Source organism: Oculina patagonica, chromosome 7, assembly GCF_052425735.1.
Source record: "Oculina patagonica isolate OP01 chromosome 7, crgOcupat, whole genome shotgun sequence".
Lineage (NCBI taxonomy): Eukaryota > Metazoa > Cnidaria > Anthozoa > Scleractinia > Oculinidae > Oculina > Oculina patagonica.
In genome coordinates this window covers 28,847,013-28,863,709 of record NC_135764.1, presented here as the reverse complement: position 1 = coordinate 28,863,709, position 16,697 = coordinate 28,847,013, and the positions used below count along the sequence as shown (strand labels likewise).

General features: G+C 40.4%; 1 protein-coding gene across 1 annotated transcript in view; it reads right to left on the bottom strand.

Annotated features, from left to right (window-relative positions):
• The window catches only part of LOC144659347 (uncharacterized), a 96,077-nt gene that overhangs the window by 4,286 nt on the left and 75,094 nt on the right, over window positions 1-16,697 (bottom strand). The window contains exons 42-57 of the mRNA XM_078519759.1: window positions 8,330-8,658; window positions 8,029-8,170; window positions 7,211-7,539; window positions 6,910-7,051; window positions 6,093-6,421; window positions 5,792-5,933; window positions 4,975-5,303; window positions 4,674-4,815; window positions 3,878-4,185; window positions 3,556-3,697; window positions 2,739-3,067; window positions 2,438-2,579; window positions 1,621-1,949; window positions 1,320-1,461; window positions 503-831; window positions 202-343 (exon numbers count right to left, since the gene is read on the bottom strand). Coding sequence (XP_078375885.1) covers window positions 202-343; window positions 503-831; window positions 1,320-1,461; window positions 1,621-1,949; window positions 2,438-2,579; window positions 2,739-3,067; window positions 3,556-3,697; window positions 3,878-4,185; window positions 4,674-4,815; window positions 4,975-5,303; window positions 5,792-5,933; window positions 6,093-6,421; window positions 6,910-7,051; window positions 7,211-7,539; window positions 8,029-8,170; window positions 8,330-8,658 — 3,747 coding nt within the window. The remainder of the gene's footprint in view (window positions 1-201; window positions 344-502; window positions 832-1,319; window positions 1,462-1,620; window positions 1,950-2,437; window positions 2,580-2,738; window positions 3,068-3,555; window positions 3,698-3,877; window positions 4,186-4,673; window positions 4,816-4,974; window positions 5,304-5,791; window positions 5,934-6,092; window positions 6,422-6,909; window positions 7,052-7,210; window positions 7,540-8,028; window positions 8,171-8,329; window positions 8,659-16,697) is intronic.

The window sequence follows — 16,697 nt, the reverse complement described above, 5'->3', positions numbered from 1 at the left end:
CGTAAATATTTTACATGTCATGACAGCAAATGGATCGATAAACTCTTGAGGCTTAACTGCAGTATACACTGCCACACCGAACGGATCATTTGGACAAGAGGAGGGTGGCACAAGAGTCAGTAGGAAAGTCAATTTTAAGTTTCCCAGCCTCTCAAAAAACAACAACAAAAACTGAGTTAAGTTTGAATTACAGTGCTGTACCTATTTTACATCCATAGAGCTCCATTCTCATTGAGATGTGACTGTGCCAAGCTGTTGGCCTTAGTCTGATGTACCGTGATTGGATTGGCGGGCTCAGCTGATGGTATACAGGAGTATCTCTGTCTTGATTTGCATCGAATTCCTGAAATGAAATCAATGATGATCACGAGTTTCTATGTGAATAAAAGTTGTACTTACAGACATCAAAGGATGCCAAGAGGCCATTCTGACGCATGCAGGATTTTTGGCACCTAATTTTTTACAATTGAAATTCTATTGGTTTGTCCAAATGATGTATTACCTTGGGTGAATTTTGGCCTGCTTCCATGTAATAGTAAAAGTTCACTCCATCGTCGCTGTACTGCAGTTTGTATTTGGTTACCCACTGGTTGTGTGCGGCGTTTCTTCCTTGTGTCGCTATCCGTGTTACTTTGGTGTAACTGACAAGATCGATCTGAATCCATTGGTTGAGATCATTTGGTCGAGTTGACCATCCTCCTTGTTTTCCTCCACCTGCCTTGAAGTTTAACCTTGCCTGGGTAGCGGCATGATTAGCATCCCATTCAGAAGAGGCCGTGATTTGAGCATCTGTTATGAGACCACTCTCCATACCAAGAGGTTCTGTGCATGCTGAAAAAGAAATTTATTTAGGATTTAAATGTCGAAGTATTGGCGTTTGTCTGGGGGAATATTTGAACACCACTTTATGTAACAAACCTTCGTTCATTTATGTACATGTGTACTAGTTACAGTAGGTTCGTGAACCACCCAACAAATGCAATACACGGTCTTAAAGAAAACTGCGATAAGATCAGTCTGTATCCGCGACAACATAAAAACCCTGGGTACTAGAGGATTTTTCTCGCGCGCGGTGGATTACTCTATGGCGGTCAAAGGCCGTCTTTGCGCGGGTTAGATCGTAAATATTTTACATGTCATGACAGCAAATGGATCGATAAACTCTTCAGGCTTAACTGCAGAATACACTGCCACACCGAACGGATCATTTGGACAAGAGGAGGGTGGCACAAGAGTCAGTAGGAAAGTCAATTCAAGTTTCCCAGCCTCTCAAAAAACAACAACAAAAACTGAGTTAAGTTTGAATTACAGTGCTGTACCTATTTTACATCCATAGAGCTCCATTCTCATTGAGATGTGACTGTGCCAAGCTGTTGGCCTTAGTCTGATGTACCGTGATTGGATTGGCGGGCTCAGCTGATGGTATACAGGAGTATCTCTGTCTTGATTTGCATCGAATTCCTGAAATGAAATCAATGATGATCACGAGTTTCTATGTGAATAAAAGTTGTACTTACAGACATCAAAGGATGCCAAGAGGCCATTCTGACGCATGCAGGATTTTTGGCACCTAATTTTTTACAATTGAAATTCTATTGGTTTGTCCAAATGATGTATTACCTTGGGTGAATTTTGGCCTGCTTCCATGTAATAGTAAAAGTTCACTCCATCGTCGCTGTACTGCAGTTTGTATTTGGTTACCCACTGGTTGTGTGCGGCGTTTCTTCCTTGTGTCGCTATCCGTGTTACTTCGGTGTAACTGACAAGATCGATCTGAATCCATTGGTTGAGATCATTTGGTCGAGTTGACCATCCTCCTTGTTTTCCTCCACCTGCCTTGAAGTTTAACCTTGCCTGGGTAGCGGCATGATTAGCATCCCATTCAGAAGAGGCCGTGATTTGAGCATCTGTTATGAGGCCACTCTCCATACCAAGAGGTTCTGTGCATGCTGAAAAAGAAATTTATTTAGGATTTAAATGTCGAAGTATTGGCGTTTGTCTGGGGGAATATTTGAACACCACTTTATGTAACAAACCTTCGTTCATTTATGTACATGTGTACTAGTTACAGTAGGTTCGTGAACCACCCAACAAATGCAATACACGGTCTTAAAGAAAACTGCGATAAGATCAGTCTGTATCTGCGACAACCGAAAAACCCTGGGTACTAGAGGATTTTTCTCGCGCGCGGTGGATTACTCTATGGCGGTCAAAGGCCGTCTTTGCGCGGGTTAGATCGTAAATATTTTACATGTCATGACAGCAAATGGATCGATAAACTCTTCAGGCTTAACTGCAGAATACACTGCCACACCGAACGGATCATTTGGACAAGAGGAGGGTGGCACAAGAGTCAGTAGGAAAGTCAATTCAAGTTTCCCAGCCTCTCAAAAAACAACAACAAAAACTGAGTTAAGTTTGAATTACAGTGCTGTACCTATTTTACATCCATAGAGCTCCATTCTCATTGAGATGTGACTGTGCCAAGCTGTTGGCCTTAGTCTGATGTACCGTGATTGGATTGGCGGGCTCAGCTGATGGTATACAGGAGTATCTCTGTCTTGATTTGCATCGAATTCCTGAAATGAAATCAATGATGATCACGAGTTTCTATGTGAATAAAAGTTGTACTTACAGACATCAAAGGATGCCAAGAGGCCATTCTGACGCATGCAGGATTTTTGGCACCTAATTTTTTACAATTGAAATTCTATTGGTTTGTCCAAATGATGTATTACCTTGGGTGAATTTTGGCCTGCTTCCATGTAATAGTAAAAGTTCACTCCATCGTCGCTGTACTGCAGTTTGTATTTGGTTACCCACTGGTTGTGTGCGGCGTTTCTTCCTTGTGTCGCTATCCGTGTTACTTTGGTGTAACTGACAAGATCGATCTGAATCCATTGGTTGAGATCATTTGGTCGAGTTGACCATCCTCCTTGTTTTCCTCCACCTGCCTTGAAGTTTAACCTTGCCTGGGTAGCGGCATGATTAGCATCCCATTCAGAAGAGGCCGTGATTTGAGCATCTGTTATGAGGCCACTCTCCATACCAAGAGGTTCTGTGCATGCTGAAAAAGAAATTTATTTAGGATTTAAATGTCGAAGTATTGGCGTTTGTCTGGGGGAATATTTGAACACCAATTTATGTAACAAACCTTCGTTCATTTATGTACATGTGTACTAGTTACAGTAGGTTCGTGAACCACCCAACAAATGCAATACACGGTCTTAAAGAAAACTGCGATAAGATCAGTCTGTATCTGCGACAACCGAAAAACCCTGGGTACTAGAGGATTTTACTCGCGCGCGGTGGATTACTCTATGGCGGTCAAAGGCCGTCGTTGCGCGGGTTAGATCGTAAATATTTTACATGTCATGACAGCAAATGGATCGATAAACTCTTCAGGCTTAACTGCAGAATACACTGCCACACCGAACGGATCATTTGGACAAGAGGAGGGTGGCACAAGAGTCAGTAGGAAAGTCAATTCAAGTTTCCCAGCCTCTCAAAAAACAACAACAAAAACTGAGTTAAGTTTGAATTACAGTGCTGTACCTATTTTACATCCATAGAGCTCCATTCTCATTGAGATGTGACTGTGCCAAGCTGTTGGCCTTAGTCTGATGTACCGTGATTGGATTGGCGGGCTCAGCTGATGGTATACAGGAGTATCTCTGTCTTGATTTGCATCGAATTCCTGAAATGAAATCAATGATGATCACGAGTTTCTATGTGAATAAAAGTTGTACTTACAGACATCAAAGGATGCCAAGAGGCCATTCTGACGCATGCAGGATTTTTGGCACCTAATTTTTTACAATTGAAATTCTATTGGTTTGTCCAAATGATGTATTACCTTGGGTGAATTTTGGCCTGCTTCCATGTAATAGTAAAAGTTCACTCCATCGTCGCTGTACTGCAGTTTGTATTTGGTTACCCACTGGTTGTGTGCGGCGTTTCTTCCTTGTGTCGCTATCCGTGTTACTTTGGTGTAACTGACAAGATCGATCTGAATCCATTGGTTGAGATCATTTGGTCGAGTTGACCATCCTCCTTGTTTTCCTCCACCTGCCTTGAAGTTTAACCTTGCCTGGGTAGCGGCATGATTAGCATCCCATTCAGAAGAGGCCGTGATTTGAGCATCTGTTATGAGGCCACTCTCCATACCAAGAGGTTCTGTGCATGCTGAAAAAGAAATTTATTTAGGATTTAAATGTCGAAGTATTGGCGTTTGTCTGGGGGAATATTTGAACACCACTTTATGTAACAAACCTTCGTTCATTTATGTACATGTGTACTAGTTACAGTAGGTTCGTGAACCACCAAACAAATGCAATACACGGTCTTAAAGAAAACTGCGATAAGATCAGTCTGTATCTGCGACAACCGAAAAACCCTGGGTACTAGAGGATTTTTCTAGCGCGCGGTGGATTACTCTATGGCGGTCAAAGGCCGTCTTTGCGCGGGTTAGATCGTAAATATTTTACATCTCATGACAGCAAATGGATCGATAAACTCTTCAGGCTTAACTGCAGAATACACTGCCACACCGAACGGATCATTTGGACAAGAGGAGGGTGGCACAAGAGTCAGTAGGAAAGTCAATTCAAGTTTCCCAGCCTCTCAAAAAACAACAACAAAAACTGAGTTAAGTTTGAATTACAGTGCTGTACCTATTTTACATCCATAGAGCTCCATTCTCATTGAGATGTGACTGTGCCAAGCTGTTGGCCTTAGTCTGATGTACCGTGATTGGATTGGCGGGCTCAGCTGATGGTATACAGGAGTATCTCTGTCTTGATTTGCATCGAATTCCTGAAATGAAATCAATGATGATCACGAGTTTCTATGTGAATAAAAGTTGTACTTACAGACATCAAAGGATGCCAAGAGGCCATTCTGACGCATGCAGGATTTTTGGCACCTAATTTTTTACAATTGAAATTCTATTGGTTTGTCCAAATGATGTTTTACCTTGGGTGAATTTTGGCCTGCTTCCATGTAATAGTAAAAGTTCACTCCATCGTCGCTGTACTGCAGTTTGTATTTGGTTACCCACTGGTTGTGTGCGGCGTTTCTTCCTTGTGTCGCTATCCGTGTTACTTTGGTGTAACTGACAAGATCGATCTGAATCCATTGGTTGAGATCATTTGGTCGAGTTGACCATCCTCCTTGTTTTCCTCCACCTGCCTTGAAGTTTAACCTTGCCTGGGTAGCGGCATGATTAGCATCCCATTCAGAAGAGGCCGTGATTTGAGCATCTGTTATGAGGCCACTCTCCATACCAAGAGGTTCTGTGCATGCTGAAAAAGAAATTTATTTAGGATTTAAATGTCGAAGTATTGGCGTTTGTCTGGGGGAATATTTGAACACCACTTTATGTAACAAACCTTCGTTCATTTATGTACATGTGTACTAGTTACAGTAGGTTCGTGAACCACCCAACAAATGCAATACACGGTCTTAAAGAAAACTGCGATAAGATCAGTCTGTATCTGCGACAACCGAAAAACCCTGGGTACTAGAGGATTTTTCTCGCGCGCGGTGGATTACTCTATGGCGGTCAAAGGCCGTCTTTGCGCGGGTTAGATCGTAAATATTTTACATGTCATGACAGCAAATGGATCGATAAACTCTTCAGGCTTAACTGCAGAATACACTGCCACACCGAACGGATCATTTGGACAAGAGGAGGGTGGCACAAGAGTCAGTAGGAAAGTCAATTCAAGTTTCCCAGCCTCTCAAAAAACAACAACAAAAACTGAGTTAAGTTTGAATTACAGTGCTGTACCTATTTTACATCCATAGAGCTCCATTCTCATTGAGATGTGACTGTGCCAAGCTGTTGGCCTTAGTCTGATGTACCGTGATTGGATTGGCGGGCTCAGCTGATGGTATACAGGAGTATCTCTGTCTTGATTTGCATCGAATTCCTGAAATGAAATCAATGATGATCACGAGTTTCTATGTGAATAAAAGTTGTACTTACAGACATCAAAGGATGCCAAGAGGCCATTCTGACGCATGCAGGATTTTTGGCACCTAATTTTTTACAATTGAAATTCTATTGGTTTGTCCAAATGATGTATTACCTTGGGTGAATTTTGGCCTGCTTCCATGTAATAGTAAAAGTTCACTCCATCGTCGCTGTACTGCAGTTTGTATTTGGTTACCCACTGGTTGTGTGCGGCGTTTCTTCCTTGTGTCGCTATCCGTGTTACTTTGGTGTAACTGACAAGATCGATCTGAATCCATTGGTTGAGATCATTTGGTCGAGTTGACCATCCTCCTTGTTTTCCTCCACCTGCCTTGAAGTTTAACCTTGCCTGGGTAGCGGCATGATTAGCATCCCATTCAGAAGAGGCCGTGATTTGAGCATCTGTTATGAGGCCACTCTCCATACCAAGAGGTTCTGTGCATGCTGAAAAAGAAATTTATTTAGGATTTAAATGTCGAAGTATTGGCGTTTGTCTGGGGGAATATTTGAACACCACTTTATGTAACAAACCTTCGTTCATTTATGTACATGTGTACTAGTTACAGTAGGTTCGTGAACCACCCAACAAATGCAATACACGGTCTTAAAGAAAACTGCGATAAGATCAGTCTGTATCTGCGACAACCGAAAAACCCTGGGTACTAGAGGATTTTTCTCGCGCGCGGTGGATTACTCTATGGCGGTCAAAGGCCGTCTTTGCGCGGGTTAGATCGTAAATATTTTACATGTCATGACAGCAAATGGATCGATAAACTCTTCAGGCTTAACTGCAGAATACACTGCCACACCGAACGGATCATTTGGACAAGAGGAGGGTGGCACAGGAGTCAGTAGGAAAGTCAATTCAAGTTTCCCAGCCTCTCAAAAAACAACAACAAAAACTGAGTTAAGTTTGAATTACAGTGCTGTACCTATTTTACATCCATAGAGCTCCATTCTCATTGAGATGTGACTGTGCCAAGCTGTTGGCCTTAGTCTGATGTACCGTGATTGGATTGGCGGGCTCAGCTGATGGTATACAGGAGTATCTCTGTCTTGATTTGCATCGAATTCCTGAAATGAAATCAATGATGATCACGAGTTTCTATGTGAATAAAAGTTGTACTTACAGACATCAAAGGATGCCAAGAGGCCATTCTGACGCATGCAGGATTTTTGGCACCTAATTTTTTACAATTGAAATTCTATTGGTTTGTCCAAATGATGTATTACCTTGGGTGAATTTTGGCCTGCTTCCATGTAATAGTAAAAGTTCACTCCATCGTCGCTGTACTGCAGTTTGTATTTGGTTACCCACTGGTTGTGTGCGGCGTTTCTTCCTTGTGTCGCTATCCGTGTTACTTTGGTGTAACTGACAAGATCGATCTGAATCCATTGGTTGAGATCATTTGGTCGAGTTGACCATCCTCCTTGTTTTCCTCCACCTGCCTTGAAGTTTAACCTTGCCTGGGTAGCGGCATGATTAGCATCCCATTCAGAAGAGGCCGTGATTTGAGCATCTGTTATGAGGCCACTCTCCATACCAAGAGGTTCTGTGCATGCTGAAAAAGAAATTTATTTAGGATTTAAATGTCGAAGTATTGGCGTTTGTCTGGGGGAATATTTGAACACCACTTTATGCAACAAGCCTTCGTTCATTTATGTACATGTGTACTAGTTACAGTAAGTTCGTGAACCACCCAATCAAATGCAATACACGGTCTTAAAGAAAACTGCGATAAGATCAGTCTGTATCTGCGACAACCGAAAAACCCTGGGTACTAGAGGATTTTTCTCGCGCGCGGTGGATTACTCTATGGCGGTCAAAGGCCGTCTATGCGCGGGATAGATCGTAAATATTTTACAAGTCATGACAGCAACTGGATCGATAAACTCTTCAGGCTTAACTGCAGAATACACTGCCACACCGAACGGATCATTTGGACAAGAGGAGGGTGGCACAAGAGTCAGTAGGAAAGTCAATTCAAGTTTCCCAGCCTCTCAAAAAACAACAACAAAAACTGAGTTAAGTTTGAATTACAGTGCTGTACCTATTTTACATCCATAGAGCTCCATTCTCATTGAGATGTGACTGTGCCAAGCTGTTGGCCTTAGTCTGATGTACCGTGATTGGATTGGCGGGCTCAGCTGATGGTATACAGGAGTATCTCTGTCTTGATTTGCATCGAATTCCTGAAATGAAATCAATGATGATCACGAGTTTCTATGTGAATAAAAGTTGTACTTACAGACATCAAAGGATGCCAAGAGGCCATTCTGACGCATGCAGGATTTTTGGCACCTAATTTTTTACAATTGAAATTCTATTGGTTTGTCCAAATGATGTATTACCTTGGGTGAATTTTGGCCTGCTTCCATGTAATAGTAAAAGTTCACTCCATCGTCGCTGTACTGCAGTTTGTATTTGGTTACCCACTGGCTGTGTGCGGCGTTTCTTCCTTGTGTCGCTATCCGTGTTACTTCGGTGTAACTGACAAGATCGATCTGAATCCATTGGTTGAGATCATTTGGTCGAGTTGACCATCCTCCTTGTTTTCCTCCACCTGCCTTGAAGTTTAACCTTGCCTGGGTAGCGGCATGATTAGCATCCCATTCAGAAGAGGCCGTGATTTGAGCATCTGTAATGACGCCACTCTCCATACCAAGAGGTGCTGTACATGCTGAGTAATTATTAAGACGAAAAGTAATTATAATCAGAAACCCATAAGGGTTGAAACGTGTAACGGGCGCGCACAGGTTTTGAATATTCATTTTGCTAAGTACCATATTTGGAAACACTAAGAATTTGTACGCGAATGCTTGATACACGTAATGACACACGCAACATAATTTTTGGTTGGCGGTAAGTTGTTTGAATTTCGACCTAAACGCCGTAAATTTCTTACAGAAACTAAAAAAATACATTAAGTGTATCGAAGCGAAGTTCTCCAGACTACTTCAAGAAGATGAAACAGGAGAATTTAACCAAATTTAACTTTATTCAACCAAGCTTGTTCAAAACAAGATTACGCCATCGAGCGCGAGCTAGCGCGCGCTGTGCATTTAATCCAAATATAGTAATTTTGATTGGTTAAATGTTTCTCGTGATTTTCCAAATATGGTACTTAGTGTAAACGAATGTGCAAACGCTTTGTACAATGCGAATCATAGGGAGTTACACGTTTCAACCCTTATGGGCTTCTGTTATAATAATATGAAGATATGGTAGTGGGGATTGTTCTGCATGTTTTTAAGCAAGGTTTTGTTACTAGGATTTAGTTTTCACGAGAAATGATTTTTTTATGGGTTCTTATTGTTATCGAAGCCCGGAATTGAAGCATCTTAAAATAATGTTTGTGTATACATGCAAAAGCACTAAATGTACGTTAGTTATAACAGTTTAGTAATTTTCTTCCTACGTAATTCGACTGTATTTTGTGAAAGTTAAGAGAGCTTAAAAAATGGCCGATGACTATGCTTTTTTGAATGGTGAATGTTTAATTGCTTTTCAAAAGTAATTGATTTTTTCCAAAGTGTGTTTAGGACAAGCTAGTCTTTCGCTTTCTAAGTGCAGTTGTTTGAGTATGGACATGGTACCAGGCCTTGTGGTTTAATATCTGACAAATGCTAAACAGGGAAGAAGAAAACACAGAACGTGGTCCATCGTGACATACAACTGATATTCGCAATTCTACACCAATTGCAAGTTTTCCGTAACGATCGAATAAGCAGTCTTTACAGCGTAGGACAATATAAACTTGCATTCTGAGCCGAATGGTGATGTGATAGCAGTATCTGCAAAGGAACATAACTCACGTTGGTTGCAAAGTGCTCCAGTGTAATGGGATGCACAGAGACATTCAAAGCTGCCTTTCAAGTTGATACATGTTCCTCCATTTAGACATGGGCCCGTGTCACATTCGTTGACATCTGAAAACAAAAGATACAATTTTCAGTCAGTGACGCAAGAATACTCAGAAAGCAAGAAATATTTTTTCGTTCTCCGACAATCTGCCAGCAATTGTATAACATTCGGTACAGTGTCCAAAAAGGACGTCCCAACACCGAAAACTAACCCTTCCCTTTAACCAAATCCAACCCATGATTTAAAGCTTATCATTGTTAAATTGATAACCCGTTACATTTGTCTTTCCAAAGCAAAAGTGCAACCATTGAGCTATGAAACCAAATCTGTCAACTGTAATCTTCAAATAAGCCCGGTCTCAATGCTCAGTGGTAGAGCCATCGGAATCACAAAGAACATCTGAGAACATGGTTTCAAAACACATTTGATCCCTTTCAGGCTTACTGCAATAATATGAACCTCATTCGTTTTTCTATCAATAATTTGCTGGTGTTTTATCAATCACTGCAGGAGGTGTTCATAATAACAGATAAACTAATGTGGGGAAATAAGAAAAACATCTTAAGTTAAGCTTGTTTAATGGCTTACCTTCGTCGCAATTTTTCCCTTGAAAGCCGTTCGGGCATGTACACTGGTAATCTCCTTGTGAGTTGGTACACGTTGCTCCATTCTGGCACGGGTTGTTAGCACATTCATCGATAGCTGTGAAAGAACAAAAATTATCGGAAAACAGTGATCTATGAGTGCTTGTGCTATCTTTCTCCAGTTTTAGTGGAGCAGAGCGACTGATTACTACTGTTTTGTGATTTATTTTACCTTCGTCACAATGTTTTCCTTGAAAGCCGTTTGGGCATGTACACTGGTAATCTCCTTGTGAGTTGGTACACGTTGCTCCATTCTGGCACGGGTTGTTAGCACATTCATCGATATCTGTAAAATAACACAGTTTATCAGAAAACATTGAACTATCAGTGCTGGCGTAAGCTGGCTAGTAGCCCGTGATAGAATATAATCTTACCCAGACGCGTATTGATTGGTTCATTGATTACCTTGCTCGCAATGTTCTCCCTCATAGCCTTCCGCGCATGAGCATTGGTAGCTCCCTTTGGTATTGACGCATGTTGCACCATTCTGGCACGGATGGTCGGAGCATTCATCAACATCTATAAATAAAAAGAGCTTGAGCTCATAAAGATTATAAGTGAAGTAGAGTAATTAGGAGAAGGAGAATTTAATTTAATTTTGATTTTAATTCTCTTAGCCAGATTATACGAGACTCTGACAATGTAAATATTTTTAAGCGCAGGTTTTTAATTTCTTAATTTAAGTATTTATAAAATTCTTATTTGTAGTCCTCTTAACTTTTTTTAATGTAGTTAATTTTAGTTTCTTTTTGTTTTAATCTTCGAGGTTCTTTTTGAAAACCACCTATGCGTGAAAAGTCTCCTCATTAAAGATTATTACTATTATTATTATTATTAGAAGGGGTAGTGAGCACTAGTACTGTTCCTTTCTGTTCTTCTACTATATGTCGTGATGGCTCTGACTATCCAACAGTCAAAAGGACGCTATGACCCTAACCTGGTTCACGTAACGTAAACGTGAGGAACGTAAGATACGCAGCCTCAGTTGAAGTCTATTTCCAAGATTGGAGATAAGTCACGCTTTGCTTGCTTACGTTCGCACTCGCATCTGCGCTAGCAATGTCCACACGTAGTGCAAGGGTAAATGCAAGTGCAAGCCAGGTGTAAAAAAAAAAAAGACCATTTTTTTATGCGTTTGCAATTGCATTACCAATGTTCAGACGTAAAGCAAGTGTAAATACAAGCCAGGTGCAGAAAAAGGACATGTCTCATTTTTTTGCGCTTTCATTTGAGCTTGCATTCGCGTTTCCGTCTGCATCACTCTTATGGGCCAGCCCTAATTATGTATCATTTACACGCATACAGCACAGGTCTCACTATCGCCATTTACTTAATATAACAACCAACAGTGGGAACGTCATACCGTGTTCACATTGTTTCCCATAATGGCCCACAGTGCATGCGCACTTGAAGCTACCATAAGTGTTGACACAGGTCCCGCCATTTTGACACGGATCGTAATATAACACGTCACACTCATCGATATCTGAAACGTTCAAAAGCTCATTAATAATCCATAAAGAAAATACAACAGAAATTAATGTTTAATGAGTGTACATATCTTTATACCTGATAAAGACACGGCTTAACTTTACGTCCAACTGTCCAGGCCAAAAAAGCCTTAATCTAAATATTAGTGCAAGAATGAGTTGATCTACATCAGACGATTTTGAAGCCGTTCAATAAATTTGCCGTTCGCAGTATTTTACTGAGTTCAAAACCCGAAAACCGAGCCAATCAATTGCAGTTCATTCAGCTAGGTTGTGACTTGCAAGTACTGTTTTTGAGGAAGATGCGGTGGCCTAATGATGGGTATATACGTACTGCAGGACTTCCGATCGAGAGCTCTGGATTAAAACAGTAGCCAGGATCGCTGTGTTGTAATGTTGGGCGAAACAACTTTAAGTGCAATTAACCTCTCTCTAAAGAACAATCTAACAAACAGTACTGGGGGTTACCTATAATGGACTAGCATCTTATCCACGAGGAGTTGTAGAAATCGTTACTTTCTTTCTTACTGTTACTTTATAACTTTATTTCTTTACGTACTTTCTTCCATGCATGCATCTCAGCTTATTCTACAGCCACTTACCGTCACAACACTTTGGTCCTTCAAAGCCTGGTCTGCATTCACATTTGTAACTACCAACAGTGTTGATACAGGTCCCCCCGTTATCGCATGCCAATTCGTCACATTCATCGACGTCTAGAGAGGGGTAGAGTAAGAAAATGGTTTGTTCAAGTGTTTGAATTTTTGTTACAAGGGTGCGTTTGTTGGACATTTTTATCGACAACGATATAAATTGTGACACACAGTTTATGTATGGCACGTGTAGACCGTAAGGTTTGAACTAACCTGCGATCAGGCGTTATTTTTCTCGCGGCGGAGGGGTCAACGGAAAAATGAACGCCTGATACAATTACTTGTCGAGTCGTCTGTAAAAAGTCCAAAATCTGGACTTTTTTCTGATTGGTCAGAAAACAAAAGGCAACATTAAAACTCTATCCTGATTGGCTAATTGAGTTCAAGTCTAATTTCCGGTCCAAAAATATCACGCGTGTAGATGATTGTTATCATGGCGGGTGTTGAGCGGAATGAAGTAGAGAGCGAGTTCTTCTAGCTTTTAGAAAATCTCTCAAGAGTTTTGTTCACAAAACATTTAAAGACGAACAAAGGGAGTGTATTCGACGAATAGTTTGTGAAAGAAAAGATGTTTTGGCGGTGCTTCCGACGGAATTCGGCAAGAGCGTGATCTATCACCAATGGTGTCGAAGATTATTACATCACACCACCAAAGACGCCAGACGATCGTGCCAGTGACGAAAACTTCAACCTTGAAATGTCTAACCTGAGCCTTACACAAAATCAGCCTTTGCAAAAAACAAATTTTAAAAACCATCCGATCAGCTCGTTCAAAAGGGTTATTCAAACACACGTTTGTGAGAGTAAAAATATAATTTGAAGGCGCTAATCACGCTTATCTGCCCGGCGTATCCAATCGATGAAATTCGATAATCGATAAAATCGATTGTAATCGATAATAATCGATATCAATTAATCGATTGATATCGGAAATCGATGAAAATCGATGACCCAAAGTGTTGTGAGTATCGATTTTCATCGATTTTCATCGATTATATCGATTGTCAGTTGCAATCGTTTAATAATGTTTTCAGATACGTTTGCGCTACGCATTGGCAATTGAGTCTTAATCAACTCGAAATGCCTTCCCTCTGTCGCCAATTTTTTTCTCAAGGGGAAAAGACTCGTCTGTCTTTACTGAAAATGGGCACTCGTGGTAGCCCTTCACAATAGCCTCTATTATTAGCACGTTCATTTCGTGCTTTGTTTGACTCGCAGAACTTCGACTAGACTAAGGATGCGTAACGTATCGCCTTACAAATGCTGCCCGATAAAAATCGATAAAATCGATTTAAATCGATACAATTAAGTGGACGTGAATTGTGAGTATCGATTTTCATCGATTAATGGAACCAATCGATATTAATCGATTGATTTTTATCGATTATATTGATTATATCGATTGGTTTCCGATGATCGATTTTCATCGATTGGGTTCGCCGGGTTATCTGATGGCATCGCCGACATTCTAGACGACGTTGACAGATACTTTAATTAGGGGGCGGCAGACGACTTCACAAGTAATTGTATCAGGCTTTCCTTTTTTCGCCTTCCCTCCGCCGCGAAAAAAAAAGAAAGCCTGATCGCAGGTTAGGTTTGAACAAAGACTGAACTTTAAAAGGACACTGTCACGAGCTTCACTTCAAAATTTCAAGAGCCTAGAGACGTATAGAAACTCCATATGAATAGTGGTCCACAGTTTTGTTAGAAATTACTATGCCAGTGTAGTGAAGCTATATACAAGTGATATTACTGTGATGCCACCAGGAACTTAGATCTCAACTTGAAAAGTTAAGCTGACTTTTTGAAGTTCTGCTCTTGTGACAAAAACAGCTAAAAACTTATATCGGCTCCCACTTCCTTCAACAGCAATTTACTTTATATCTTTATCATGATGTTCTAGGCGTATTTCGTGAACGAGCGAGGGTACTTCGCAAATTTTAGTACTTTTTACGAAAAGCAGAAAAATCCCCGTGATAGTGTCCCTTTAAAACCGGTTTTTTTTACGGGGAAGCAGGGATAGACTGCGAGTAGTCTCTCTTTGGCTTTAAATTTCGTGGGACGAACGCGAAAGCGAACGCGAAATGCGAGGGGCGAGGAGCGAGGGCGGCGGAAAAAAGCGAATAGATGACGCGCTGCTGAGAGCGCGCGCTCGCCTCCCACCAATGTGGCCCTGATTCGATTCCGACCTGGTGCCATAATTATTATGTAGGCTGAGTTTTGTTGAGTTTTTCTTTGGGTAATTCGACTTTCCTCCCTTCTAGAAAAACAACATTCCAAATTCCAATTTGATCTGGAGAGGACCCACATGAAAACCAGCTAAGGCTGATGTGGCTTCCTCTCCAAATAAAGTAATTTATTACTGTACACACATAACTAAGTACACAAATATCGTATGATGTTGTGCGCGTTTTTTGTAACAAATGGAGTTAAGTAACGAAGAAAAAACTCACCATATTCACAATGTTTTCCTGTAAGACCCCTTGGACATTTGCATTTATAATGGTCCCCGAGATCGATACATGTTGTATTATGCTTACATGGATTTTTGTCATAATCACATTCCTTGACAACTGAAATCAAACAAAAACGTCGAGGATTCATAAGTTAAAGCAGAAAGGCATTTGCTTTCACACAAAAGCCTTAAAGCCCAGTAATACGAGCAACATTTTCTTTCAACTTGTTTCGCAACATTGTTGCATTGCAAGTTGTAATTAAAGTGTTTTTGCGCGTATTACCTCCCATATTGCAAGTTGGGGCAACATGTTGCACAAACTTAAGGAGGCTCAAAACAGTTTTCAGTACTTTCCAGCTCTTATATACTTTGATGGCTTAAGTTTAGTTGTACGCTTTTGCAATACTGTATTTACTTATAGTCATGCAAATAAAGCTTTTTGTTGTTGATGGGTCAGTGCTACAAACATTTATCAGTTCATGCTACAAAAATGGTATCAAACAAATTTCCAGTCATTGGCAAACAAATTGTGATTATTTTCTTGACGTCACTTGTAACCATAGCAACGGTATAACCAGTTAAAAACACCCTTAATTTTAGCTTTTAATGCTTATGACACAAAAAATAGTACGGAGACCCATTTTTTATTATCGAATAATGAGCAGCATGTTAAGATAGAGATTTTTGCAAAGGTTAAAAAATTTCGCAAGAGCGGTTTCAGATCCACCTTAAAATTTCGAAAATTTAAGGTGGCTCTGGAACCGCTTCAGAGAATGTTTTTAAAAAGACTATACAACTTGCAGTGCAACAACGTTGCGAGACAAGCCTAAAAGAAAATATTAACCCGTATTATTGGGCCTTTACATTGCACCACAACGATATACAGGCACATAATTTAGCAAGCCGTGAAACTTCCTCTTAGTTGTTAAGTACGCTATCTATGCACTTTTTACGTGCTTGTATAACTCAAAAATGCATTCGGACGCGTTATTCTGTTAATAACGGTCGAAAAGAGGAGTACTATAAGGGCATTGAGTAAATAATATATACTGTAGTGAAAAGCCAGGCAGCGACTAATGTTTACGACCTTCAACCTACATTAAGCTTTAGCCTTAATTAAGAGTGTTTAAGACAGGTTAAATCACAGAGTTAAACATGGACTGGATACAATGTTTTTAAACATTCACTTAAATTTATTAAAAAAAAAGTTTAAGATAAGATTAATTCACATTTAAGGCTGTTAAAATGCGGTTTTTCTTCTAGTGAATTGGTCGAGCGAAGATTTGCCTAAATACTTCCTAAAACGCAATGCAATAATTTGTTGACGTCTGCCGACGCTTACAATGCACATGTATTTTGCATTTAAAAAAGGCTTGGACGCAAAAAGGTAAATGGTCAGGTAACTTACCACAATCACAGTTTTTTCCTTTAAAACCTGGTAGACAATTGCACCTGTATCCCTGCGCAGTGTCAATACATGTTCCACCGTACATACAAGGATAGTCCTCACATCCAACGTCTTCTTGATCTTTATTTAACGCAAAATAGATATATTAAGTTAATACCAAAAACCCGTGAATTCCAAAAACACATCGGAAATTTGCAAAAAAATA